This window comes from Arabidopsis thaliana, chromosome 2 (genome assembly GCF_000001735.4).
Source record: "Arabidopsis thaliana chromosome 2, partial sequence".
Lineage (NCBI taxonomy): Eukaryota > Viridiplantae > Streptophyta > Magnoliopsida > Brassicales > Brassicaceae > Arabidopsis > Arabidopsis thaliana.
The window spans coordinates 16,059,733-16,086,493 of NC_003071.7; the positions used below are offsets into that span (position 1 = coordinate 16,059,733).

At 35.9% G+C, this 26,761-nt stretch overlaps 9 protein-coding genes, 2 long non-coding RNA genes and 1 other non-coding gene across 14 annotated transcripts; 9 read left to right on the top strand and 3 right to left on the bottom strand.

Annotated features, from left to right (window-relative positions):
* Nucleotides 1-2,221: 2,221 nt before the first annotated feature.
* MIR390a lies at nucleotides 2,222-2,328 on the top strand. Its single transcript, NR_140738.1, has one exon. It is a non-coding gene; the product is annotated as a microRNA ath-MIR390a precursor (primary transcript).
* A 1,145-nt stretch (nucleotides 2,329-3,473) lies between these two features.
* AT2G08955 lies at nucleotides 3,474-4,241 on the top strand. The gene is made up of 2 exons (NR_140441.1): nucleotides 3,474-3,802; nucleotides 3,938-4,241. It is a non-coding gene; the product is annotated as an other RNA (long non-coding RNA).
* A 529-nt stretch (nucleotides 4,242-4,770) lies between these two features.
* AT2G38330 (MATE efflux family protein) lies at nucleotides 4,771-7,705 on the top strand. The gene is made up of 13 exons (NM_129389.3): nucleotides 4,771-5,053; nucleotides 5,134-5,243; nucleotides 5,330-5,482; nucleotides 5,586-5,707; nucleotides 5,810-5,945; nucleotides 6,098-6,194; nucleotides 6,293-6,393; nucleotides 6,472-6,635; nucleotides 6,776-6,847; nucleotides 6,936-7,052; nucleotides 7,134-7,229; nucleotides 7,316-7,437; nucleotides 7,526-7,705. Exons 1-13 carry the CDS (start codon nucleotides 4,839-4,841, stop codon nucleotides 7,584-7,586), a joined length of 1,566 nt encoding a protein of 521 aa, NP_181367.2. The 5' UTR covers nucleotides 4,771-4,838; the 3' UTR covers nucleotides 7,587-7,705.
* Nucleotides 7,664-8,883, bottom strand: DREB19 (Integrase-type DNA-binding superfamily protein). Its single transcript, NM_001336696.1, has 2 exons — nucleotides 8,649-8,883; nucleotides 7,664-8,559 (listed from the first exon to the last, which is right to left on the bottom strand). Exon 2 carries the CDS (start codon nucleotides 8,447-8,449, stop codon nucleotides 7,715-7,717), a length of 735 nt encoding a protein of 244 aa, NP_001318372.1. The 5' UTR covers nucleotides 8,450-8,559; nucleotides 8,649-8,883; the 3' UTR covers nucleotides 7,664-7,714.
* Nucleotides 8,162-8,366, top strand: AT2G08960. Its single transcript, NR_140442.1, has one exon. It is a non-coding gene; the product is annotated as an other RNA (long non-coding RNA).
* Nucleotides 8,609-9,576, top strand: AT2G38350 (uncharacterized protein; the record flags this gene model as incomplete). The annotated part of the gene is made up of 2 exons (NM_129391.1): nucleotides 8,609-8,659; nucleotides 9,337-9,576. The coding sequence occupies 2 exons, from the start codon at nucleotides 8,609-8,611 to the stop codon at nucleotides 9,574-9,576; spliced, it is 291 nt and encodes a 96-aa protein (NP_181369.1).
* A 77-nt stretch (nucleotides 9,577-9,653) lies between these two features.
* Nucleotides 9,654-10,932, bottom strand: PRA1.B4 (prenylated RAB acceptor 1.B4). Its single transcript, NM_129392.4, has one exon. The coding sequence runs from the start codon at nucleotides 10,768-10,770 to the stop codon at nucleotides 10,108-10,110; it is 663 nt and encodes a 220-aa protein (NP_181370.1). The 5' UTR covers nucleotides 10,771-10,932; the 3' UTR covers nucleotides 9,654-10,107.
* A 216-nt stretch (nucleotides 10,933-11,148) lies between these two features.
* On the top strand, nucleotides 11,149-12,275 carry AT2G38365 (endonuclease/glycosyl hydrolase). The gene has a single exon (NM_179964.2). The coding sequence runs from the start codon at nucleotides 11,198-11,200 to the stop codon at nucleotides 11,516-11,518; it is 321 nt and encodes a 106-aa protein (NP_850295.2). The 5' UTR covers nucleotides 11,149-11,197; the 3' UTR covers nucleotides 11,519-12,275.
* On the bottom strand, nucleotides 12,247-15,185 carry AT2G38370 (weak chloroplast movement under blue light protein (DUF827)). 2 transcript variants are annotated; one of them, NM_001336697.1, is made up of 3 exons: nucleotides 14,990-15,185; nucleotides 14,257-14,456; nucleotides 12,247-13,840 (listed from the first exon to the last, which is right to left on the bottom strand). In NM_001336697.1, the coding sequence occupies exons 1-3, from the start codon at nucleotides 15,018-15,020 to the stop codon at nucleotides 12,452-12,454; spliced, it is 1,620 nt and encodes a 539-aa protein (NP_001323454.1). In that variant the 5' UTR covers nucleotides 15,021-15,185; the 3' UTR covers nucleotides 12,247-12,451. The 2 variants fall into 2 exon arrangements, with proteins under 2 accessions (NP_001323454.1, NP_181371.2); NM_129393.5 differs by lacking the exon at nucleotides 14,990-15,185 and having other exon boundaries at nucleotides 14,257-14,844.
* A 1,371-nt stretch (nucleotides 15,186-16,556) lies between these two features.
* AT2G38380 (Peroxidase superfamily protein) lies at nucleotides 16,557-19,049 on the top strand. Its single transcript, NM_129394.3, has 4 exons — nucleotides 16,557-16,938; nucleotides 17,080-17,271; nucleotides 17,353-17,521; nucleotides 18,122-19,049. The coding sequence occupies exons 1-4, from the start codon at nucleotides 16,711-16,713 to the stop codon at nucleotides 18,580-18,582; spliced, it is 1,050 nt and encodes a 349-aa protein (NP_181372.1). The 5' UTR covers nucleotides 16,557-16,710; the 3' UTR covers nucleotides 18,583-19,049.
* An 897-nt stretch (nucleotides 19,050-19,946) lies between these two features.
* Nucleotides 19,947-21,939, top strand: AT2G38390 (Peroxidase superfamily protein). Its single transcript, NM_129395.3, has 4 exons — nucleotides 19,947-20,221; nucleotides 20,365-20,556; nucleotides 20,655-20,823; nucleotides 21,189-21,939. Exons 1-4 carry the CDS (start codon nucleotides 19,994-19,996, stop codon nucleotides 21,647-21,649), a joined length of 1,050 nt encoding a protein of 349 aa, NP_181373.1. The 5' UTR covers nucleotides 19,947-19,993; the 3' UTR covers nucleotides 21,650-21,939.
* Nucleotides 21,940-23,912: 1,973 nt separating this feature from the next.
* AGT3 (alanine:glyoxylate aminotransferase 3) lies at nucleotides 23,913-26,721 on the top strand. 2 transcript variants are annotated; one of them, NM_129396.4, is made up of 7 exons: nucleotides 23,913-24,286; nucleotides 24,640-25,185; nucleotides 25,268-25,444; nucleotides 25,530-25,755; nucleotides 25,839-25,952; nucleotides 26,033-26,119; nucleotides 26,199-26,721. In NM_129396.4, the coding sequence occupies exons 1-7, from the start codon at nucleotides 24,047-24,049 to the stop codon at nucleotides 26,240-26,242; spliced, it is 1,434 nt and encodes a 477-aa protein (NP_181374.1). In that variant the 5' UTR covers nucleotides 23,913-24,046; the 3' UTR covers nucleotides 26,243-26,721. The 2 variants fall into 2 exon arrangements, with proteins under 2 accessions (NP_181374.1, NP_001189701.1); NM_001202772.1 differs by having other exon boundaries at nucleotides 23,959-24,286; nucleotides 26,292-26,427.
* The last annotated feature ends 40 nt before the right edge of the window (nucleotides 26,722-26,761 follow it).

Sequence of the window (26,761 nt, forward strand, 5' to 3'; positions counted from 1 at the left end):
ACTTAGAAGTTAGGAATACATGGATCTTGCTCCGGAAAGGGGACTCCTCATCTGATTCCTTCTCAATATTCAGATTATCAAACGAATTTGTGTGTGTGTGGAAAGTTTATCAACACTTTAGAAACTGCTAAACTATTTGGTAATGAATCCTTTGATTTCAGTTCCCAAACCCTCATTGATTTTGGTGGCCAAACTCTTGATCGTATTCTTTTAGGAACAGTAATTAATTTTAAATTTGAGAAAAATGTAGTGATGAAAGTGAGATATATGGGACGCACTATTGAAAGCATTGTCCACACCGCATGATGTGAGATTGATGTGAATATGGTAACTAATAACACCCAGACTCACTTTTATGAGAAAATGTATCTTAAAAAATGTTATTCATCAAAGCTTAGATGCGCTATAGGGGAACATAATCATTATTTGAAAAGAACCAATTCAAATATTTTTTTTTTTAAGAGTTAAAATCCTATATAACATAACCATCCAAACTTTGGGCATGAACACAACAATATTTTTTTTCGTTTTTGATAAATTCTTTCAATTGCAATCAAAACTTACCAGCTATACAAATGTTTGCTGCATCCAATCTAATACACCGTTAAACAATAAAATTTGTTATCTCTCAAATCTGATCATCTATTCCAACCTGACTGTTTTATTCTAGTATTTTAAGGCCAGGTATAACGAAAACAAAGAAAAAAGTTCAGCGACCAAGACATTTTGACATCAGGCTCAAACGGTCAAACCCACGAAAACTTTTACCTCATTTCTTAACCACGCAGTGTTATTTGAATAGCCTTAATAGGCTAATACAAAACAACAAGCCATCGATTACAGTTTTAACTATAATATTACAAAATCTTAAACCAAAACAAGAAAAGATATATATTCCGTAAAATTAAAATAATATTTTTAATATAGTCATTATGTAAGTTAGCTCTTTCGACAAAATCATTATAAATTAGGCCATTTTGTAAGTTAGTTCTTTTATCGACAAGCCATTATAACTTAGGTAATTTTGTAAGTTAGCTGGACTATAACCAATTTTTTTGTTTCACATCTAGAGTATAAAACACATATATATTGACCGTACAACTTTAGTCAAATTAGAAACTCTGTTTTATCTGCAGAAAAGAAAAAAAAAGAGGATGAATTATGTAAATACTTCAGGATTAGAAATAATGTCATCGTATATCTCTTGATATGAATACATATTTTACTTGACTAGTACCGTAGTCGGCAGGAAAATGACACAAACAACCATCTAAAAAGATAAAGTAAGAACTAAAAAGTCTTGACATTCATTAGTTTAATCATTTTCTGTTAACATATATGGAAAAAACAAACTTCACCGTTATTTACCTGAATTTACCTATTTGGGTAAGAATTGTACCTCTGGACCTCTAGTATTTTATATACACCTAAAAATATAATTTTGGTCGGGAAAATATAACTCTGTTTAATTAATTAAATTTTCAGTATTGTGTAAGTGTAATTATAGAAATCAATTTTATCCGCGTAACAAAATAATATAAAATTATACTTTCAAATCCACGAATATATATTGTGAAGTCTCATAGTTTGCAAATAAGCATTGGTCTTCGGCCGACAAAAAAAAAAGCATTGGTCTTCGAATATTTTGAATATCGGACCAATGGTATATAATTAATAATATGTGGTATATAAATACATATTTATTTAAATCACAATAGGATATGCAATGTGTGTATATATACATATACGTAATTAAAGTCCGGGTTAAACTGATAGCATATATTATAATAGATGCATCTATAATTGTTCGTCAACAAAAGCATTATCATGTATTTTGAATTAAGCTTCCTTCATTTCTGTGAATCAAAAGGCCTCAGAAGAAGAAACTAAAGTCAAACAATCAACGGGATCCAATAAATCACATCTGGACTATATAGTATCAATACTTTCCACACTAAAAAAGCTAAGAAATTTAATAAATACATTATTATAGGGGGGAAAAAAAGGTAGTCATCAGATATATATTTTGGTAAGAAAATATAGAAATGAATAATTTCACGTTTAACGAAGAGGAGATGACGTGTGTTCCTTCGAACCCGAGTTTTGTTCGTCTATAAATAGCACCTTCTCTTCTCCTTCTTCCTCACTTCCATCTTTTTAGCTTCACTATCTCTCTATAATCGGTTTTATCTTTCTCTAAGTCACAACCCAAAAAAACAAAGTAGAGAAGAATCTGTAAAGCTCAGGAGGGATAGCGCCATGATGATCACATTCGTTATCTATTTTTTGGCGCTATCCATCCTGAGTTTCATTGGCTCTTCTTACTACAATGAAAAAGGCCGAGGCAAAACGCCTAAAATCACTTGAGAATCAATTCTTTTTACTGTCCATTTAAGCTATCTTTTATAAACGTGTCTTATTTTCTATCTCTTTTGTTTAAACTAAGAAACTATAGTATTTTGTCTAAAACAAAACATGAAAGAACAGATTAGATCTCATCTTTAGTCTCTTTCTCCGGTGCAGTCAGCCACCGTCGGGTAAGTTTCATCTGTATTTTATTAATTAATTACAATTATTAGTGTTCTTATTACCGTTTTGGTAAAATTAGTTAATTAATGTCGGTCCAAACATTCTAAACCAATTATTCTGAAAAGGGTGAACGCCAATCAGTTATATACAATATTCTTACATTAAAGTAGAATCGGAGATGTTACATACTAACCAAAAGTTACATATACTAGTATCATTTTCTTTAAGATTTGTTTAGGATTTACTCACTTTATAGTGCTCGCGGTTGGGGTCAGGGTAAGTGGGGAACAGATATGCTCTGCATGAACCACGTGGACCAACATGCATATACACAGTTACATTTATTTTTTCTAGTAGGTTCATTTGCAAATTTTCCAGTATCTTGTATGTTATCTTCATGGTGAGTTTTTTGGTCGCATATTCTTGGTGATTCTTCTTCTACGTTTTCACTTTCTTCTTCAGAGACCTTATTAATATGTTAATTGCATGAATTTATGTAACATTCAAGAAAAAGAGATCGAATACAAGAAACCGGAAATTTAATTTCTAATTTGAATTCTATGCATGTTTGTTTCTTTGCCAATTTAGTACGAATATATTTATGGTCCGGAGTTCTAACCAAAGATAGTTGCTCTGTATATAGAAGTTATACATCTCGCTTGTTTAAACTAAATAACTATTTAGTTTGTCTTGGTAGTCCAGTGACTTTCTGCAAACATTGGGATTTATAATATAGTCAAAACGTTGGGATATGTAGTATTCATTTTCGTTGTAAAAATCATTATATTTTGCAAAGGTTGCAACGTAAAACGTTGTATTGAATTTAGGAGAAAGTAGCCATTTACAATGAATTTTAGTGACAAACTGTTGTATACAGCCTGTGCCACTAAGTATGTCTATATCTAAATTTGGAATGGATGATAACCAGTATTGGTCAATAATGGATAATTTGGTATTTAGAATTACTAATTTGGTATTTTAGTGACAAACTGTTGTATGGAATTTAGGAGAACGCGTTCCCAAGCTATATATTATATGTATTTCATTCTTTCATATGTTATATTATGAATTGTTATAAAAAAGACCAATGAGCAACGGTTTAAGGTTTAATCAGTAATCGATCCGACCAATCATATACAAGTTCCTAACACATCTTCTAACTACTGAGTAAAATAGTAATGCTATTACAAAGGTTTTTTCTTTTCAAAATACAGCCTAATGCTACTACAAAATTCTAATGTTATAAAATAATCATAGGAGAAGTAAACCCCGGTATTTAATTAATACCTTACAAACTTACATTATTGATAAAGTTGAATGAAGAGTTATATGGTCCATTTAGTATTATTTACTTAATATGATACTAGTGTTAGACGTGTTACTGTATTTCAACGTGCATAATCAGGTTGTTCAAAAAGAGAGAGGATAGGTCTTCTTCTTCTGTAATTTGCTGGGACCGCAAGTCATGTGAGGCTGCTCTGCTGATGCTGCACGGCGTCGCAACTCTCTCAATAAATTCTTTTAACTAACGCTCCAATTTTCGATGTAAATTGGCTGACTTCAATTCTATGCCTTACTCTTGTACTCTATGTTTCTTTATCTATTAAAATCCAACTCTGCTTTTGAACCCAAAAAACAAAACAAAAACCAACTCTGCTGAATCATGAAACACGTCCTTGATCTTTATTTTTATTTTTTCCCAATATATGCTCTTAAGAACTAGTTATTGCTTTTGAACCCAAAAAAAGAATTCTGAGTTTTAGGATATCAAATGATCTTACAACTTTCTATATCAAGATTCTTGAACACTAGATATGCGGATTTCAAATATACTCCCAAAAATCAAAATATGCGGACCTATAATCCAAATTTGGATCCATTCAAAAAACAACTAAACAAAATTTTAAGTGTATAAAAAAAATGCAAATCCAAGTCACAAGATAACTGGAGAAAGAGATATTTCTTTTGAGTTGTTGCTAAATTGAGAAAGTGAGTGATAATACACGAATCAAACTCATGACTTACATATGAGAGTCACGGCACAACAAAGAAAAAAGATGAAGCTATCTTAAAGATACAAAGTGTAACATTGGCAGAAAAAAAAACAAAAAACAAAGTAACAAACAAACAAGCTATTTAAAAGCCCAATAAAAAGCCCATTAAAGGCCCATCCATAAGGTACAGCTAGTTTAGACATGTGACCGTTTAATCAGTTAGTGAGTAGAGATAGATAAAAAGAGTGAACATCAACATGTGGCTCTCTTTCTTCCTCCTCCGCCGAGATTTTTCTCCGTCTCTCGTTCTCCGCAATGGCGGCGGTCGCTACCTCCTTCTGTTTCTCTCCCCATCGATCGCCGTCACGTTTTGGAAACCCTAATTCATCCATTCGAAGAACAATCGTCTGTAAATCATCTCCTCGCGATGAATCTCCAGCCGTCTCCACTTCTTCTCAGCGACCGGAAAAGCAGCAGAATCCTCTGACTTCACAGAATAAACCGGATCATGATCACAAACCGGATCCTGGGTTCGTACCTTAGCCTAATAATGCTTCTTCTGTATTCAACTTTGAATGGTTTCTAATGTATTTGATTTTTTTGGGTTTAGGATTGGTAAAATTGGAATGGAGATAATGTCAATTGCATTACCTGCTGCATTAGCTTTAGCTGCTGATCCTATAACATCTCTTGTCGACACTGCCTTCGTTGGCCATATTGGTAAATACTTACTTTTTGCTTGGTTTCAACAATTTCACATTTTTCGAAAGTTCACATTTTTAACATTCATATGTGTAATGTGACAGGTTCTGCGGAATTAGCTGCAGTAGGAGTGTCAGTTTCTGTATTCAATTTGGTGTCGAAGCTCTTCAATGTTCCTTTACTAAATGTCACAACATCGTTTGTTGCGGAGGAGCAAGCAATTGCTGCTAAGGATGATAATGATTCTATAGAAACAAGTATTTTACTTTCCTTAAAGCTTATAATGAAAAATGTTTTTATTGTTTTCTTCAAAGATTGTTTCTTTACTTTGAATCTGTTGTTTATTTGTTGGTGTTAAAGGCAAGAAAGTGCTGCCTTCGGTTTCAACTTCATTAGTTCTTGCTGCTGGAGTTGGTATTGCAGAGGCCATTGCGCTATCTCTCGGGTCTGATTTCTTGATGGATGTCATGGCTATACCTTTTGTAATGTCTCTAAGCTCACGTTGAACTTCTTTTATATAAGCTGTTATCTTTGAAGTTTTGTATAGCTGATCGCTCTTCTTTCTCGGTTTGTAATTTTTTTAGGATTCACCAATGCGGATACCAGCAGAGCAGTTCCTCAGACTTCGAGCGTATGGTGCACCACCAATTGTTGTTGCATTGGCTGCGCAAGGAGCTTTTCGAGGTTTCAAGGACACAACAACGCCTCTATATGCCGTTGGCAAGTATTGCACAATCATCTATTTTTTTTGTATTTATGCATGAATGGATCTGAGGAAATAAATAGTATATGCGCATTAGCTCACTAGACCGTATATATGCATTAGCAGTTTCACATACATGTTTCTAATATGGTGAACTCTATATCAACAGTTGCGGGGAATGTACTTAATGCGGTATTGGATCCAATCCTGATATTTGTCCTTGGTTTTGGTATCTCTGGTGCTGCGGCTGCTACTGTGATTTCTGAGTATGTCCAAAAATGTGGTAATAGACTCGTTTTCTAGTAAAGCATATCTATCTTAATTTGTGGCTTCTTATGTTTCTCACTTGTCAACGTTTCTTCAGATACTTGATTGCATTTATTCTTCTATGGAAGTTGAATGAGAATGTAGTTTTGCTCTCTCCTCAAATCAAAGTGGGAAGAGCCAACCAGTACCTCAAATCAGGTAATTCCTTAAAATTTTCAAGTTTTCTTTAAACGATTCAGAAAGGCTACTATATGAAATGTATTGATTCATGCTTAGGTGGGCTTCTCATTGGTAGAACGGTGGCTTTGCTTGTGCCATTCACATTAGCTACTTCGTTAGCAGCTCAAAATGGACCCACTCAAATGGCTGGCCATCAAATCGTCTTGGAAATCTGGTTGGCTGTCTCTTTACTCACCGATGCTTTAGCCATTGCTGCACAGGTCTAATATCTTTTGCAAATCATCTTCGAAACAGACAATCTCTACCAAGATTTACTGTGATATAAGAATCCCATTAGCATGATCCAAGATTACCTTTTGGGGAGAAGATTTTCACTTATATTTTCTACCTCTATTTTCAGAGTCTTCTTGCCACCACTTACTCTCAAGGAGAATACAAACAAGCCCGGGAAGTTCTCTTCGGAGTCCTTCAAGTTCGTATTCATAATTCATTACATCCCTAGTTTATATCCTACCCTATATATTCGATGTTATAATGTACAATTGCAATCTTTTAAGTAGGTAGGTTTAGCAACTGGAACTGGTTTGGCTGCTGTATTGTTCATCACTTTCGAACCATTTTCAAGCTTATTCACAACGGATTCAGAAGTTTTAAAGATTGCTTTGTCAGGGACCTTAGTAAGATCTTATCTTTTAATCCAGAAAGAGTTTGAAAAGGGTAGTCTCAGACAATATCTAAATAATGTTGGCTGGATGCAGTTTGTGGCTGGATCTCAACCGGTGAATGCTCTAGCGTTTGTTTTGGATGGGCTCTATTATGGTGTCTCTGACTTCGGATTTGCCGCTTATTCTATGGTCCCTTTTCCTTCTTCATCAATTGGTCGTTTGATTCTCCCTTTTCTTCACCTGGAAAAAGTTGATTATTTCTCATTTTGGAACAGGTGATTGTCGGATTCATATCTTCCTTGTTCATGCTTGTGGCTGCACCAACGTTTGGCCTTGCCGGGATCTGGACTGGTTTGTTCCTCTTCATGGCGTTGCGGTTGGTTGCTGGAGCCTGGAGGTAAACAATTAATTAAAAAGACCGTTCTAGTTTCAAGTTTTCAACCCATCCGAAATTTTTCTTAAAAGGATACTGCGTCATGTTTCAGATTGGGGACAAGAACCGGTCCATGGAAAATGCTATGGTCTGCTCCAGAGAAGCCAGAATGAAGCGGATCACTGTTTTTTGCGGTATGATGCGTGACTCTTAAGTTAAGATAAATGAAAATGGAGTAAACTAACAATGTAAAAAACATAGTCTCATAGTCATAGTATATTGATGCAGCATAAATCCTAAGCTAGAATCTGAAATACTCAAAATATGAATCGAATCCACCTCCCTGGTGATAACTGGAGCTTTGAGGTTCATTATACAACAATCCGTTATCCAATTTGAATCGATCATAGCTGTAACCTTCCTCTGATTTCACTGCTGGGTTCACTATTTCATTATCAGTCATAGGATTCTGAGTCTTGTCATGGCCAAGCTCAATAGCGTCTTCATTGTAGACTACATAGTCTTTTCCACCTTCCGTTTCAATCACGCCATTACCGGCTTTGTTAGTTTCCAACCAATAGCCTCCCGAACTTTCCGCCTCCTCGTCCTTCTTCCTTCCCCCACCCAAATCTTCCGGGAAATTTAACCTGGCATAGGGTCCGTACATGACACTAGCAGCTCTGTCGTAAGCCAAAGCAGCTTCAGCTGCAGTAGCAAACGTGCCAAGCCAAAGCCGTTTACTACGACTAGAGTTTGCACCACGGTGACTCACTGGTTCACGTATCTCAGCAACCCATTTCCCCCAAACCCTTTGTCGAACACCTCTAAACCGACAAACAGGATTCTCTGGTCCACCTTTTCCTCTCATACAACCTTTCTTCGAACCTTTGGCTTGAACCCTACGAGCTCTCGCCAATCCTTCTTCCTCCCATCTCTGTAACGTCGCTTCCACTGGCTCAACCACTCTTCTTCGTCTTCTCGAGGATACAACAGAAGCAGAGGAGCTCTGTTTCGATCCGTTATCTTCCTTTTCCATTGGAAAAACACAACACGTACAAACTGTAGAAAATATTACGGAGCGCAGTACAATCACTATTAAATTTCGAACATAAAACCAAACAATAAACTATAAATTTTTGTCTGCATAGATTGTCCTAGAATTCACCAGAGCCTTCAGAAATTAAGGTGGGAACACATGTCTAGATACCGTCTAAGAGAACACGCGTGGTGCTTACGACAATTAAATGTACGGCTACAAGACACGTGGTGACTTCCCAGTTTAGGCAGATTCTGGTATGCTAGGATTTGTTTTTCAATATGTTTTGGTCATTATAGATTTCTTTGCGGCTAAGACTTTGAAAATTATCGTAAATATCGTGAAGAAATAGATATTGTAAGTCTTGGGCACCAATCCACCTTAAATTGAAATTTTACTTTTTCAGTGTTTTTTTGGCTTACGGTGCAAGCCAGCAATTTGACATCTTCCACTTATTACTTTTCTGACAAACGTGTTTCTTTTTTTCTTTGTTTCAAACTATACTATAAAAATAAATTATTATTCCATGGTTACTTTTTTGAAGACGTTTAGTCCGAGACTTTTGGTACTCTCATTGGACTCTTCCCAGCTCAAATTGCGCGCCAACTAACAAACTGTAGCTTTTGCCTTCGCAAAGAACAATTTCTAAGTCACTGGCATTGACAAATCCCAAGTTCAAGGAGATTCTAGTTTCCGAGGTCAATACAACTTAGGATATTGCTTTGCTTTTGGTTATAGAGATATTTGCGACTAAGACTTTGTACTTTTTTGTAATTTACTAATTTTCGTTGATGGAAGATGTCAAATTGGTGACTTATACCGTAAGCTAAAACCCTTAAAAAGATAAGAATGTAAGGTGGATTGTCACCCAATACTATTAATTTTAGGTAAGTAACAAATCATTTTTAAAACGAAGCTTCCTTGTTGGCTTAGGGTATACGCCACCAATTCGATATTTCATAGACATTGGGCCTTTGCCGAACTGGACTCGAAAAGAAGTAAATGAGCTTATACTGGGCCGGACTCGAGTACGAAGCCCAATACTAAAGCTGCTCATCGAATTATTTGTGCATCGCATTTGCTCCGACCCACGATTTCAAGTCAAGTCAAGTAGCGTAAATGCGTAATGTGGATATTGTTCTGCTGCTCATCCTCAATAGGAAGTAATTTCCTTTCGTTAAATCCTACGACTCTGATCCAGGTCTGTCTTATGATGGGTGCTTTTGAAAACTGGTGAAATTTGGATGGATCTTGCATGCACATGCATCCAAATTTGACTCTTTTGATTGTATACACGCAGTGCAATGTAGTCACATAACAAATCAAAAGATGGCTACAAGTTCTAATAAACAGATCCATTGCATTTTGAATTTGATCATGAAATAAATCCATATCTTCCAAAACAACACTTGTAAATTAAAAAAGGCTAAAGATTAACACAAAACGGTAGTAAAACTTCATCAAATCAAAATCATGCAAAGATATATATTTCATCTATAGCTATTGCCCATGAACAAGAACCAAAATTAGGCCAGATCCACAACATTTTCACGTTTATTGTTTTCAGATTAAAAAAACAAAATCTAAGTATCAAATTCAACAAATGAATCATATAGAAAGATTTACCCAGGCGAGGGAATGGTAGATCGGAATCGCATTTACACGCGAGCGGCGATAACAGCAGGCGCGGCTGAAGAGGCGGCACCACCGAGGAAAGAGAGGAATCCGGTAGCAGCAGGCTCTTGCTCATCAAGGAAAAGATCTTCCGGAGCTCTAAAAGCACCATGAGCACAGATCAACGCAACACCAATCATCATAGCCGAAACCAGAACAGATCCAACATCGGTGAGGAAGATCACAAAGATACTGAACAAAATCAAACACCCTAACGTCTCACGATCGGAGAATGTACGACCGAATAGAACGATCGGCTGATCCGTGGGACGGAACAAGTAGAGGAAGAGCCACGACGCGAGGAGACAGAGGAGGAAGACGAGAGAGAAAGGATGAGTGACGAGAGAGAATCCGACGATCGCTGTAGCGACGGTGAGGTAATTAACCTTGAAATACGAGTAATTCTTGCGGATACGAACAGCAGCGTCGGAGATCGACTCAGGTTTGGATAATGCGGAACGATCCGCGAGCTCAGCCCAAGGACGACGCTTAGAGAGACCGTTTTTAACGGTTTCGGTGATCTGATTGATGAAATTGCGGAAAGCTGGAGTAGCGATCGGTGGTTGAGATTCGACGGAGGAAGGAGCGGCGGATGGAACGGTTTGGGGATTGGAGATTGGGAGGACTGGTGGTGCTGAGGAAGCCATTGGAGATCAAGTTTGGTAGATCTGAGAAAGAGAGAAGAATTAGGGTTGAAGAAATTGAAGAATTGGGCAAGATCTGATTAATAAATTAAAGAGGGAAGGAGAGATAGATTTGTTTTATATACGGGTATGAGAAAATTGTTGACCTTCCTATTTCTTTCGTTGCTACGGGTCACCGACAATAAACGTGACTCTTTTCCTTTTTGGTTTTCCTATTATTATTTGATTTAATTATGATCTATATTAGGTTAAATCTCGTGTTTTAGGGAGATAAATGTTAAAGAGTTTTATATTTATATCTATTTTTTCCAAAATTTTAAAAGTGAATGAAACTATTATATTGAATTTTATTTTTCCGATAACGGTATATTACTATTTAATCAAGATTTATTAAGGTAATGGATACATTCTATGATTTTTGGAGGAGCTTATGTTATGGACAGTTGACCGGACACGTATACCAACTAATCTCATGGTAATCTCAAGCAAAATCACAGATGACTGCTCGTACGTCAAGTGTCTTTCGTTTATGATGAAAAGCAGGACTGGGAATATTCTCTTAGCTCAGCCTGAGAACTTGGCTCATGATGATGATTTATCACAATCGCTTCTTAGTCAAGTAACTGCAGTGTGGCTTTGGACAAGCCTATCATATGGAGGAAAGCCTATCTTCAATCGTGGGATCTCACAACTGGTCACCAAGAAGTGGACAAGTACTTCAGTTCAAGGGGAGACTTCAGTTAACCAATAACAGAAACGATGATGGTTATGAGACAGAGGATTACACAAAGGTGGGTGAGTCATCTTCAACACAGAGAACACCAATAACCATGTCTCGCTCCCGGCTCCACAAGAGATTTCGCCGCGGCTGAGATTGGCGTCTTCTGGGACATGGAGGTTGGTGATTGGGACTTGGGAGTGAACTCTTTTAACTCTTTTATTCAAATCTTTCAGTTTGTTTTCTTTCAATGAAAAGCTGATGGAAAGTCTCAGTAGTTTTGATCAATGCGTTATTGATTAGGCAGTCTTGTTGATTTCTTGAGATGTAAGTCATTTAAATCTCTTGTCTACTACAATGGTTTTGTGGCTTAAAGAGGTGTCAGAGAGTTGGCCAAAACAGAGGCGAATGCAGAGTCAAGTGTTTTGGCAATTTGTCAATGCTATATCATATGTGGCTACTACTGCAGCTATACACATTGCCAACAACAATCCATTGTTTCATTAACGCACCAAAGTCATATTGTGAGAAGAAGAATCCAAGCTACTTTGATCATGGCTCTACACTTACGAAGAGAGAATTAACTAGGAGATGTGTTTACAAAACCATTGTTTCCTAATCATGTTCCAAGTCTCATTGGATATTAGATACTACCTCAGTTTAAAATGATAAGTTTGTTAGTCCCTTGAGTCATATGATGATTTAGTTAGTCTCTTAACTGATTGTTCTATGTATACATATTAACTCTCAGAGTATAAAAGAAGCTTTGTAATAGAATTAAGTTACTGAAAAATTCCATACTTCATCATCTTCTCTGTTTCGTTTCTCTGTCAATGCTAATATGGTCGTATTGGGATTAATTAGCCTAGATTAGCATTATAATAAAGCACTTGATGATACACTTTGTTTTCTTAAACTACTGGTTCACGTACAAAACAGAAAGAAGTCATCAACAGATTCAAAATATCACCTTAAGTTCAAAGCTATCTTTTTCTTCTTCTTCTTGTTCTTGCTCTCTTTGTTCAACAACACAGAGATCTTAGCAAATCCGAAACTCTTTCTCTTTCGAGTCTTCGTCCTTTTCTCATTCTCTTTCCCTTCACTTCTCTTGCTTACAGTTTTATCACTACTGCTATTCTTTGCAAGCATCTGACCCAACGACATTTTTCTTCTCTCATTAGCAACATTCATATCTGAATCCTCTGCAAGAAGTAGCTTCTTGCTCAGTATTTGTCCTATTGACATTGTTGGTTTCAAGACTGGGACCGTTGAAGAAGATGATGACCCGTCAACAACATCGTATGTCAGATGCAGACCGTTTACATCCATCAGACGTGTTGTTGTCTCTCTTCTGCTCTTGAACTTGGAAGTGTTGTTCACCGAAGAAGATAATCTTCTCCTCTGTCCATTCTCTGACCGCCATTTTCGCAGCGCCTCTTCTGCTTCGATCTTCGAAGCATTTGCAGCGTCAACTCTCTCCACAGCTTCCTCCAATACTCTCTTGCTGGTTTCAATTTCTTGAGCCGCTTCGTCAACTTTCTTCAGAACATCCTTCTTTGAAACATTAGCTTCTTCAACTCTCGACATTGCATCTTCCACTCGCTTTCTCGCCTCTTCCTCTGCGTCTCTAGCACTACGAGCAAGCACAGAATACTCTTCAGCAGAGATAGTCACAGCCTCGGCCTTACCAACATTCATACTTCCAGTAACAGCCTCAATCTCTGCGATTGCAACCGCCTCAGCCTCTCTGGCCGCTTCCTTCATCTTTCTAGCAGCCACCAACCTTATCTTAGCTGTTCTAATCTTATCTCTTGTGCTTTCAGTCTCAGCCATTGCTTTCACAACTTCCAACTCTGCATTCTCTCCGGTTTTCTTCACCTCTTGAGCTTGACGGCTCAATCTTTGAACCTCATTCAACATTCCAAGATCTTTCTCGCCGGTTTGACCCTCCTTGGCAAATCTTACTCTCACTTCTTCTTCCTCTAAAGAAAACACCTTGAGAGATTTCTCCATAAGTCTCTCGCGTGTCTTCTCAAGTGCAGCTCTTTCCTCATTCAGTTTATTCTTCAACTGCTCCACAGATTCGCGTATACTTGCAATCTTGCACAAATTCATCTTCGCCTGGCTTAAATCCTTTAGAACCACACCCGCTGGCTTGATATGACTGTCAACTTCTTCTCTCAACGTGTCCTCCTCATAAGCTTCATTCCTCTGCTGCAGCTTTAAGACTGTGGCTTTAGTCGCCTCAAGCTCCTTCAACACCTCTAGCGTTTCGCGTTCTTTAACAATTAGTTCTCTTTGTAGCTCGAAAGCTTGTGCTTTGAGTCCCATGATATCAGGTTCTTGGATATTTTCCTGCCACCAATATCAGAAAGACAAACTTTACCTTACATATCCTAATTTGAACAACTATGATACTTTAATATATGACACACAACACAAAATCTTCACTGATGTGATGAATCAGGTTGCAAAATGTAGGTAATGAACAATTCCTTAAAATGAGGTTTAAGTTTTCTTCATCATTGATGCTAAACATGAAAGGGAAATCAAGTATCGTCATCATCATTATCTTCATCATAATGTCGTTTAAGGCATAAACCAAACATCATTAAACATCAATTTCAAAGTTTGATGATATCTTTTTGTTGTTTCAGACAACAACAGCCAAACACGCTTAATCTAACAACAGTAAAACCCTAAATCATATTTTTCAGAGAGAATTTAAAGAAAAGACTGCAAGTGAGGGAGATAGAGAAAGGGAAAGAAACCTGAGAAGCATCTGGGAGTTTATTGAGAGAAGGTCTCCAGAAACCAAAACCGCCGAAACGAGTGGCTGCTTCTCTCACTGACTCGAACGGAGCCGAAGTGTCTATCTCAGGCTTCTCAGCTCGACCATTCGATAGATCCGAGTCAGGGTTTACAGTGCCCGGTTCTGGAAATTCGGCCATTGAAGCAGAAGAAGACGAGTCTTCGATGGGGAAGAAGAGAGTGAAGTGAAAAAGAGAGAGAGAGAGAGATTAGGGAGGAACCAAAGTCTTGTGTTTGTGAATTGAAACTGGTTTGATAAAGACGTGTCGGAACACGCGCCACGGTCGTCTCGTGAACAGTGTTAGAAAGTCATGTTTTTTTTTTGTCTCAATTTAAATTTGAAATTAGCAAAAATTTCGCGTCTTTTCCCCTCTTGGATCATATAATTGCTAATCTCAATTCTTAAATTGGGATTAAGGAATAACCTTTAAACGGCTAAAACTATCTGAATGTTTTGATATTTTATCAGATTGTTAAAAAGTGATCAAAAAAAAACAAAGCAATATATTTATCTTCACATGCCTATTCAATTTAAGTGACGTGTTGTTATTTATCACAATTAACTGACAGAATTTTGTAAAACGTTACCATGTGACTGTTTTTTTTTTTTTCTTATCACAAACAGAAAATTATTTCCGTTCCAATCTTTCTTGCCATGGAAGAAGCTATGTTAGAAAATGAGCTCTAGCTTACCGGTAATAGGGAAACCAGTCTTGACAACCATCGAGAAGAGGGTGACAACGATACATGAGCGATGGATAGCACATAAGAATAAAATGATGAAGGGTTCAAGCAAAAAAAAACTTGGTAAGAGTTTGAACCCAAAACATCAGATTTGTCATCTTTTAGGTGAGACAAAAAAGTCTTGATAACAATGTGTGCCGGACACAGTTTTTTTATCTAGAAGATTAAACTTTGATTTTTCTCACCTAAAAGGTGACAATAAAGTGAGCTATGTAGAGTGTCGTCAATTATTTGTCCATCTTCTTGTTTGTTTTTTTAATTTCTTCTTTTTGTCCAACCATTAGACTAATATTTTCATTTTGTTTCTTTCTCTTTTGTCTTCGCTTTCATCTTGTTTTCAGGAATGACTAATGCATTCGAATGTTTTTTCTTTTCCTTTTATGTGCATTCCTACTTTATGAAACAATTAGTTTTCAATTCAATTTCGGTGATAGTTTTAGCCATTTCTGTCCACTTTGGTTGTCTTAGTTAGTTTATTGATGAGAAGAAAAGACAAGGAGCAAAAGTATTAGATTAGGTTAACCAAAAAGTCTAGCATATGGACTCGTATGAAATTGATATTTGTATGTATTAGGTAACTTTGTTTTCTCAGAGATTATTGAGCAAAATGTTTATAATTTATCGATTAGTGAAGGTGGCTTCGGAGGCTACATTTGCGTTATTTACGGGAAATGGAAGGACAAAACACAAGTGCTTTCTAGTTTGAAAATAAAATCAAAGAAATATTGGTTAAAATAGAACACACTTTATAATCACTGATCACATAATATTACATTATTATGACTTATACGATTTACAAAAACAATTCAGGTCAAAGGCACTCGTCGATATAACATAAAGTTGGACATTGAAACTGAGAATACGTTGGCGTTCGCGGATTTAACATATATTTTTTTGTCCATATTTTTATACCGTATCGTCTCAACAATTCTATCATCAACAAGAACATGTCACTGATAAAAACATGTTTATCGCAGCATGATGATATTATACATAGACATATCTTACGTTTAACATGAATCAACAACCATATCTTTAGCGACCCTACACGAATTCAAATTTGATATCAATTTCGTACAATTTCTATCTTACTACTTTGAAATTTGTGTCGTTTATAATTATTTATCAAACTCAATGATGCGTATTCTATTCTCAGAAGGAGTCATGTATGTCTTGAAATAAATCTAGAAAGAAGTATAGGCGAAATTGAGAACCATCTCTTCATAGAACTATACGTCGATTCATAGTAAGTAAAAAGTCTACATCTGCAATAAAAATGTATGGAGTTAGCTAGTTTTGAAAAATACTATATACAATTGAAGTGAACATGAAAATCTTAATTGTTTAATTAAAGCGCGCGAAAAAACACAATAATAAGTTAAATTATGTGCACATAATAGATAGCATTGTCAAAAGGATCGGTTAATTTATGATTTCACTAATTTTTATTATCCTTCAACCACTCTAGTAAAATACATATTGCCTTAAAACAAAACCTACTAGTCTTAAAACGAAAAAAGAAAAAAAAAAAAAAAAAAACTCAATACCTAATAATCAAAAATAGTACTCAAGCTTCCCTATATAATGTTCCTTCTTGGCTTTAGCTAATTCACCATATACCCACACTCACAAGTCACAACTCAAATAATCTTTGTCTTCCTCCTACAAATATGGGGTTTTCTCCTTCATTTTCTTGCAGTGCTATTGGAGCCCTAATTTTGGGTTGCCTTCTGCTTCAAGCATCAAACTCTAATGCTCAGTTGAGGCCTGATTTCTACTTCGGGACGTGCCCATTTGTTTTTGATATCATTGGAAATATCATCGTCGATGAACTGCAGACTGATCCTCGTATTGCCGCGAGCCTCCTTCGTCTTCACTTTCACGACTGCTTTGTTCGTGTAAGGATTTTCTCAACTTATCTTTTATTAGTAAAAAATTCAGAACGTGTTCAATGGACAAAACTACTTTATATACCATTTACATATAGAATTTGCTAAAAGCCTTTTTTTTTTTTAATGTAAAATATATGGTTTTTGTAGGGTTGTGATGCATCGATCTTGCTTGACAATTCCACATCATTCCGGACTGAGAAAGATGCTGCTCCGAACGCAAATTCGGCTCGAGGGTTTAATGTCATAGATAGAATGAAAGTAGCCCTTGAGAGAGCTTGCCCAGGAAGAGTCTCTTGTGCAGATATTCTCACCATCGCCTCTCAAATATCAGTGCTTTTGGTATATAAATATACATACATGACGTATCTTTTATTAAACTAATCGAAAATGTTATCAATTAAAAGTCTATGTTTTATATAGTCGGGAGGTCCATGGTGGCCGGTTCCGTTGGGGAGGAGAGACAGTGTAGAAGCTTTCTTCGCTCTGGCTAATACAGCTCTGCCCTCTCCGTTTTTCAATCTTACTCAACTTAAAACAGCCTTTGCTGACGTTGGCCTAAACCGCACTTCCGATCTAGTTGCTCTTTCCGGTAAAAAAATTCATGTTACATCATCTAACTCTAATTAAGATATGCATGTGTTTAAAATGCAATTCCTTTTTATATATTGATAGCTAGCTAAGCTAGACAGACACATTCCTAGACTAAGTCTAGAATTTACATAGTAATTTGTAAGTAATAAAATTACAATGTTAACTCAATGTTTTAGATTATTTTGTTAGAGTGATCTACAAAATTTACTTTTTATGTATTTTTTTTCTTTCTTATAGATATGATTTGGTTTGAGCTTTGAAATTGTCTTATAATATTTAAGGGTTTTATTTTTCTACAATGTTTGAGTTCGAATTTTAGCAATATTTATTTATTAGAAAGTTTTTGAAGGTATATGAATTAGTTAACATGAGTTAAAGATAGAAAAACATTTTCTTGGAATACATGACCAAATAGCTGTTAAGAAAAACATGACCGAATGTAAATGAAAAAAAGAAAGAAAATCTAATCAAATACAAATCATCTAGCACGTGATTTTTCAATTTTAACTGAGTTGGTAAACGACAAATCATGTTTATCTTTAAATAAAATCACTAATTCCATTTATCTAAACCTTAATGTTTTGTCAAAACGTTTTAGGTGGTCACACATTTGGAAGAGCACAATGCCAGTTCGTGACGCCTCGTCTCTACAACTTCAATGGTACAAACAGTCCAGACCCAAGTCTGAACCCAACTTACCTTGTCGAACTCCGTCGATTGTGTCCTCAAAACGGAAACGGCACCGTTCTGGTCAACTTCGATGTCGTGACTCCAGATGCTTTCGATAGTCAATACTACACCAACCTTCGTAATGGGAAAGGTCTTATTCAGAGTGACCAGGAACTCTTTTCGACTCCAGGAGCCGATACGATCCCTTTAGTAAACCAATACAGCAGCGACATGTCCGTGTTCTTTCGAGCATTCATTGACGCAATGATTAGGATGGGAAATCTTAGACCTTTGACTGGAACTCAAGGAGAGATTAGACAAAATTGTAGGGTTGTGAATCCACGAATTAGGGTTGTGGAGAACGACGATGGTGTTGTGAGTTCTATCTGATTATGCATGTTGCCATGTTGGGGATATATATATGGATATGTAAGAAAGTATAAAATGCGCACGTGAGAACAATTTCGACTAATAAAAGTTTTCACGAGTTATGAGATTTATGAAATTGGTATTAAGTACACTTACAATGCATATATACGTGGTGTTTATAACACTTCAATTTCTGACATGTATTCAAGTAGCTTTTGATTTAACATCACGTCGAAATTTATAATATATATTCAAGCAAATTGTTGAAATAAAATGTCCTAGTTTTTGTCAGCTTTCGTTACTTATAAATGAGAAGAAAAGACAAGGAGCTAAACTGCTAAAGTATTAGATTAGGTTAACTTTTGTTAACCACAAAATCTAGCACATGGACGCGTATGAAGTTGATAAATCATATATGTATTAGGTAACATTGTTATTTCAGATTAAATTGTTTTGAGCAAGAATTGTATAAAAAGTTTATCGATTTGTGAAGGTGGCTTCTGAGGCTACATTTGCGGGATTCACGGGGAAGAGAAGGACAAAACATAAGGAATTCTATTTTTCATAAAATATTAATTAGGAAGATAGTTTGAAAATGTTTGCCAATTAGGAAGGACAATCCTTTTAGAAGGTTTTCCGAGATTTTTTTTTTTGTCTTGTATCCAATTATAAATGTACGTACCTCGTGTATAAATTAAAAAAAAAAAAGTTTAAACATTCCTTTGAAACTACAACAAACTCATTTATACAAATATCCGTCCCCTCAAAAATTCAGATATATCAACAAGAACACGTCACAAATAAAACGTAATTATGGTAACATGATGATATTATATTTTCCTACATAGACATAACTTGTGTCTAACATGAATCAACAAACATATCTTTTACGACCCTACATAATCCAAAATTGATATCAAATATCGTACTAATTTCATTTTCCGTACCACTGTTGAAATTTGTGTCGTTTATAAATTATTTATCAAACTTGAAAAATATCTAAGAATAAGAATATATTGGCGGAATTGAGAAACATTAGATACGTACGTCGATTTGTAGTAAGTAAAAAATGTAGGGGAGACGGTTCTAAAAAGTTGTAATTGAAGTTAAAATGATCAATCTTACTTGATTTATCACAGCGTCGGACAAATACAGCCAAACACTACGAGCAAGTTTAATTCTGTCCAAAGAATATATAGCACGTCGAAATTAGTTTATTTTAAATTCTAATTATTATTTATCCTTCAACCACTCTAGTAAAACACATGGCCTTAAAAAAAGACCTAATAGTATTTTTTAAGAACACAATACCTAATAGTCTAAAATACCATTAAAGAAAGACTCGAACATCTCTATATAGTGTTCCTTCTAGGCCCTTAGTTAATACACACACTCACAACTCAAATCATCTTTTTGTCTCCCTCCTGAAAAAATGGGGTTTTCGTCTTCATTATCTTGCAGTGCTATGGGAGCCCTAATAGTGGGTTGCCTTCTGCTTCAAGCATCAAACTCTAATGCTCAGTTGAGACCTGACTTCTACTTCAGGACTTGCCCACCTATTTTCAACATCATTGGGGATACCATCGTCAATGAGCTGCGGACTGATCCTCGTATTGCCGCGAGCCTCCTTCGGCTTCACTTCCATGACTGCTTTGTTCGTGTAAGGACTTACTCAACGTATCTTTTTTGTTAGTAAAAAAAACTACGTCGTCTACTTTTACATATATATATTGAATGGAGGCTAACATCCATTTTTAATGATAAATAATGTCTTCATGTTATGTAACATATATGGTTTTATAGGGTTGTGATGCATCGATCTTGCTTGACAATTCCACATCATTCCGGACCGAGAAAGATGCTGCTCCAAACAAAAATTCGGTTCGAGGGTTCGATGTCATAGATAGAATGAAAGCAGCCATTGAGAGAGCTTGCCCAAGAACAGTTTCTTGCGCAGATATTATCACCATCGCCTCTCAGATATCAGTTCTTTTGGTATGTACATATATATACCTACATGACTTATGATATTGATCGGGTGAAGTTAATCCAAATATATTATGAATTTGACATCAATGCTTTATATGTTATAGTCTGGCGGTCCATGGTGGCCAGTTCCGTTGGGGAGAAGAGACAGCGTAGAAGCTTTCTTCGCTCTGGCTAATACAGCTCTTCCCTCTCCATTTTCCACTCTTACTCAACTTAAAACAGCTTTTGCTGACGTTGGCCTAAACCGCCCTTCGGATTTAGTCGCCCTCTCCGGTAATATATATTTTCGTTCTTGATCTAGCTAGATACAATTCATTTTATCTATTTATAGCTAGCTAATTACAAGATGATTCATAGAATTATTTTGTATTTATAATTAGAATGATCAACTTCAATTAATCTATATTTAGTATTAAAAGGCGTTTTTGAGGCATATGAATTAGTTAACATGAGTTTAGTTAGAAAACCCTCTTGCTTCATCTTGAGAAAAAAGACTTAGTAGAAAACCATCTCAAACAAATATCTTCTACGTACCACTTGAGTTTGGATTATAAAAGGACTTGGTAGAATGAAAAAGCATGACTCATAATTAAATAAAACGTACAATGTATCTAATCCTTCATTTGTCAAAATGGTAGGTGGTCACACATTTGGAAAAGCACAATGCCAATTCGTGACACCTCGTCTTTACAACTTCAACGGTACCAACAGACCAGACCCAAGTTTGAACCCAACTTACCTCGTTGAACTCCGTCGATTGTGTCCTCAAAACGGAAACGGCACCGTTCTGGTTAACTTCGATTCCGTGACTCCAACTACTTTCGATAGACAATATTACACCAATCTTCTTAATGGGAAAGGTTTGATTCAGAGTGACCAAGTGCTTTTCTCAACTCCAGGAGCTGATACGATTCCACTAGTAAACCAATACAGCAGCAACACGTTCGTGTTCTTTGGAGCATTCGTTGATGCAATGATTAGGATGGGAAATCTTAAACCTTTGACTGGAACTCAAGGAGAGATAAGACAGAATTGTAGGGTTGTGAATCCAAGAATTAGGGTTGTGGAGAACGACGATGGTGTTGTGAGTTCTATCTGATTATGCATGTTGGGGATATATGGATATGTAAGAACGTATAAAATGTGTGGGATTGTGGGAACATTTCGACTAAATAAAGTTCTCACAAGTTGTGTGATTTATGAAATTTGGTCTTAATTAACACTTTTGATTCGATTTTCTGAGTACTAAAAAAGTGGATGAATTTCATAATGAAATGATACGTGGTGTTTGTATAACACTTAACTTTCAATTGACATAGTTTCATGTTATTGGAGAAGTTAAATTGTGTGTAAAAATATAATTCGAACATGCATCCATTTCTATAAATAAATATCGAGGTTATCGGATTAAACAAAGCTTGTAGGACCTAAATATAGTCATGAAACTACAACCCTAATAGAAGTTTCAAACATAATCAAACTTTAGTCTTGAGCAAAGAAATAGAAAATATATAAAAGTTATACTCTTGTAAGCAAAGAAAAGCCCAAACGAAGCAAAACAAGACAAAAAGCCCAGTTTAAAGTAGATGTAAGCAGATTTACTTGCTACATCATCAACTCCCCATTTTACATCGTCCCAATGAGATATATCCACTCTTTTCATAGAATTTGATGTTTTCACACGAATACGAAATCCCAAATATATAATCTATCCCTTATAATTCATAATTATATACAAAAAATATGCAATCACACAACTAGCCATTAAATACTATATAGAAATATCACCACTTGTCATTTCAAAACAATACACTAATTAATGTCTATAATTCAATCCTTGTCAGATGGAGATAAGAGAGACACAATCCATAATTTTGTTGCTCATTCATATAGTTCAAGTGCGTTGGCTCACGGCAAACATTTTAAATTTAGACCCACGCCGGAGAAAATCTAATTAGACGCATAGTTTATTATAGTGGATTTCATTGGGACAAACAATATTAGCCGCATTTTATGTAATATCTTTCACTTGGAACACGTGCCCCATACACATATGGTCCCTCCATGCTTTGTACTTATGTAGTTTTTTGTATGCTACGATTTGGTATTATTGTATCGCAACGCGTAAAAAAGGAGAGCCAAGTGTGTCTCCAATCTTTGGGATTGATTTAAGAATAAAAGATAGGAAAGACAATTATATGTCCAATCTTTAAGATTGATGATTTAAAATTTTGTAGTTATCATGAAAAACAAATTTTTATAGTGTTGTAGGGACGTAGGTGATCATTCTCATGACTCATGACACCCATTCCATTTACCAAATGCATTACTTATTTACTTGTTTTGGTACAATACCAAACACACTAACAATGATTTAACATTTACTTAATTATAATATAAATTTGCTTACGAAACAACTTGCATTAAACAATTTGCTTCTACTATACTTATATTGATCTATCGTGGGCGGTGAGTAAAATGAGTTGGGACATGGATTTGTCATTTAGGTCATTTTTAGTAAATGTGAAACTTGTAACCAAAATATGCATAAAAACTTTAGCCTTTCTAAAAGCTAAAAATGGTTTGAGGAACACCAAGACGTAAGCTCTTTTAAGCTATTTGATGTTTGATGTGATAAAATAACTAAAAACTATTTGTTATGTTTTTTCCTCCCCTTAAAGATATAAGAGAAGAGAAGGTAAAGAAGTTGTGTAAGTTAGTCACAATCAATTGTTGGAAATAAATTTGAAAACTCTGTTAAAAGTCACCCAAATGAGTTTCAAACAAGAGTTAAAAGATTAAAAAAAAAAAGTAACTGATATAAAGAATGGTAGTTTACTTTTTTTTTAAAGAATGGTAGTTTTTTAAAAACTATTTAGGTTGATGGTATTTTTGTAAAGAAATCCAAAAATTGTAGTTGATACAAGAAAATTTTGATTTGTGTTGATTTATTTCTCTTTTGGCATGTGAATGTAAGTAATCTTTTTCCACATGATTTCTAATTCTGGACTTGCATGTCTTGTTACGCCAGTCAACATTCGTTGGATAAGTTACAATGTCATTTACAACTTGCAGATTAATTCGGAAATCAAGAAGGAAAAAATCTGAATTAGAAATAGTAGGTTGGATTTTTCACAAAAAAAAAAAAAGTACAATATTTTGAGATATGACCATTAGATTCTTAAATTTTACGATTCTAACTTGTAAGATTTCAAATTAAACCATGTATAATTCAATTTAGGGGTAATTTAATACTTTAGGGTAGTAACGATAAAATAGATAATTAAATTGAAGTTTAAGGACCATCCTGTAAATTCAAGTTCGGTACCGGAAACACGTCAGCATTGATCTAATAGATACGAGTCCTCCTTTCTCTATAAATAACGTAATCTCTCTCCCGTCTTCATTACCATCGAAACAGTGTCGTCGTAGTCTCTCTCTCTCTCCGCAAAATATCATCGGAGAAAAGAAACAGAGACACGAAACAGAGAAAACCATGCAGAGATTCGCGGCGAAAAGATCGGTGCAAAACATTTCCGTCTCTCTATGGCGTCGATGTATCTCATCGACGTCTCAGGCAGCGACAGCTTCCGTTAAGGATTCCGACGAGTTTCAGGCGAGGCTTCCTCCTTTTGCTTACACTCCTCCGCCGTATACTGGTCCTTCCGCCGATGTTATCCTTAGCAAAAGGAAGGAGTTTCTCAGTCCTTCCATGTTCTGTCTCTATCGGAAACCGGTACGTGATCCATTTCAAAACTCTCGATTCAAATGTTTGGTTTTGAAATTGTTTTTGATTCGTATAGTCTCTGATCCGGTGTTGATGATCTCTGTATGTAATAATGACGAAAAAGATTGAAACTTTATTGATGGGCTCATCGAAAACAGCTAAATTTTTATCATTTTTAAATTGGTTTCAGACTACGATGTTCTTATCCGAATATTCTTGACCAATAATAATGGAATCTATCAAATATATAATATATAAATGTTGAATCTTTATAATCAATATCATGTGCAGGCTTTAAAGTTCAATACTTTATTGACTATTCTATTTTGTATTTATGTGTGGTATTTTGGGAGTTGTTGCAGTTAAACATTGTGGATGGGAAAATGCAGTATCTATTTGATGAGAGTGGTCGGAGATATTTAGATGCATTTGCTGGGATTGCTGTTGTGAATTGTGGACATTGTCATCCAGATGTGGTTGAGCCAGTGATTAATCAAATCAAGAGGCTTCAGCATCCTACTGTTCTTTACCTTAACCATGCCATTGCTGATTTCTCTGAGGCTCTTGCTTCTAAACTTCCCGGTGATCTAAAGGTGGTGTTTTTCACTAACTCAGGGACAGAGGCTAATGAATTGGCGCTTATGATGGCTAAGTTGTATACTGGATGTCAAGATATTGTGGCGGTTCGAAACGGGTATCATGGTAATGCAGCTGCAACTATGGGGGCTACTGGTCAGAGTATGTGGAAGTTTAATGTGGTTCAGAATAGTGTTCATCATGCTTTGAACCCTGATCCTTATAGAGGTGTGTTTGGTTCTGATGGAGAGAAGTATGCAAAGGATTTGCAAGATCTTATTCAATATGGTACGACTGGTCACATTGCCGGTTTTATTTGTGAAGCTATTCAGGTAATCAACCTTTGACTATTGTTGGAAGTCATTTATAAAGTGTTGTTAGGTTAGAATTAAGAGTGAATGCAAATGTGAATAGGGAGTTGGAGGGATCGTGGAACTAGCACCGGGATATTTGTCAGCGGCTTACGATACTGTTAAGAAAGCTGGTGGATTGTTCATTGCGGATGAAGTTCAGTCTGGTTTCGCACGTACTGGTAACTTTTGGGGATTTGAGGCACACAATGTTGTCCCTGACATAGTAACCATGGCAAAGGTTAGAGTTGTGCCAAGTTGTTTGTTTTGTTTCTAAGCTAACTTTATTGCAGTCTTTGGCTAATTGTTTTTTGGTGTGAAAATAGGGAATTGGGAATGGGTTTCCTTTGGGAGCTGTTGTGACAACTCCAGAGATAGCAGGAGTGTTGACTCGCCGTAGCTACTTCAATACATTTGGTGGAAATTCTGTGTCTACTACAGCTGGTCTCGCTGTTCTGAATGTGATTGAGAAAGAGAAGCTTCAGGAAAATGCTGCAATGGTTGGATCCTATCTGAAAGAAAAACTCACACAGCTGAAAGAAAAACACGAGAGTAAGTCTCTCTCTCTCTATCTCTCCCCCTCTTCAAACTTTTTTTTGAACTTGATTCAATGTGTTTATGGTTCTATAATGTAGTTATCGGGGATGTCCGGGGAAGAGGACTGATGCTTGGAGTGGAGCTGGTGAGTGATCGCAAGCTTAAGACTCCTGCAACCGCCGAGACTCTGCACATTATGGATCAAATGAAAGGTTGGTGTGTTTACGCTTTACTGAGGTGAAACATGTATTAAAAAGGTGAATTAATTTGCCTTATGAATAAAAATATACAGAATTGGGTGTGTTGATTGGAAAAGGAGGCTACTTTGGAAATGTCTTTAGAATCACACCACCTCTCTGCTTCACCAAGGACGATGCAGGTTTGTGTCGTTTCATTTCTTTGCTAAGAAGGAATATAGAAGAAAAATAAACAGAATAATAAAAGTCTCTTTGTGGCAGATTTTCTCGTGGAAGCGATGGACTACTCAATGTCGAAGATGTGAAGAAATGGAAAATGATAGATGATGGTTTTATGAAATATGGTTTACTAAGTTGTGGTGAAGAATGCTTGTAATTATGCTATGAACGACTACAAGATTGATGAGCCAACATCTCGTTGCTTCTCAATCACTATGTTTTCTTAATGTTCACAACTTTGCTTGTGTCAAAATAAAGTCACATCATTACAAACATCTAAATCGCATCTTAGCATCACATGACATCACTTCTAAATCGTGTTGTCGACCATGAGTCATCGGGTGTGTTCGTCTTTTTTTCTTTCATTTGGATGCAATATCTTGCATGTTGTTTCTATTTGCTAAATCAGTAAGCGAGTTTGGTTGCAAAATAAGTTGTATAAATAACTTGAATTTTTGTGCAAAAAGATTGATCCGATGCTGCATACAACGAATGCTGAAGAATCATGTGACATACATCTGAGCCTTTAGTTTCCATAGCCCATTAAAAAGCTTGGGAGTTTGAGTTAAAGGGACCTAAATAAGTCCAATAACTCAAAATGCCTT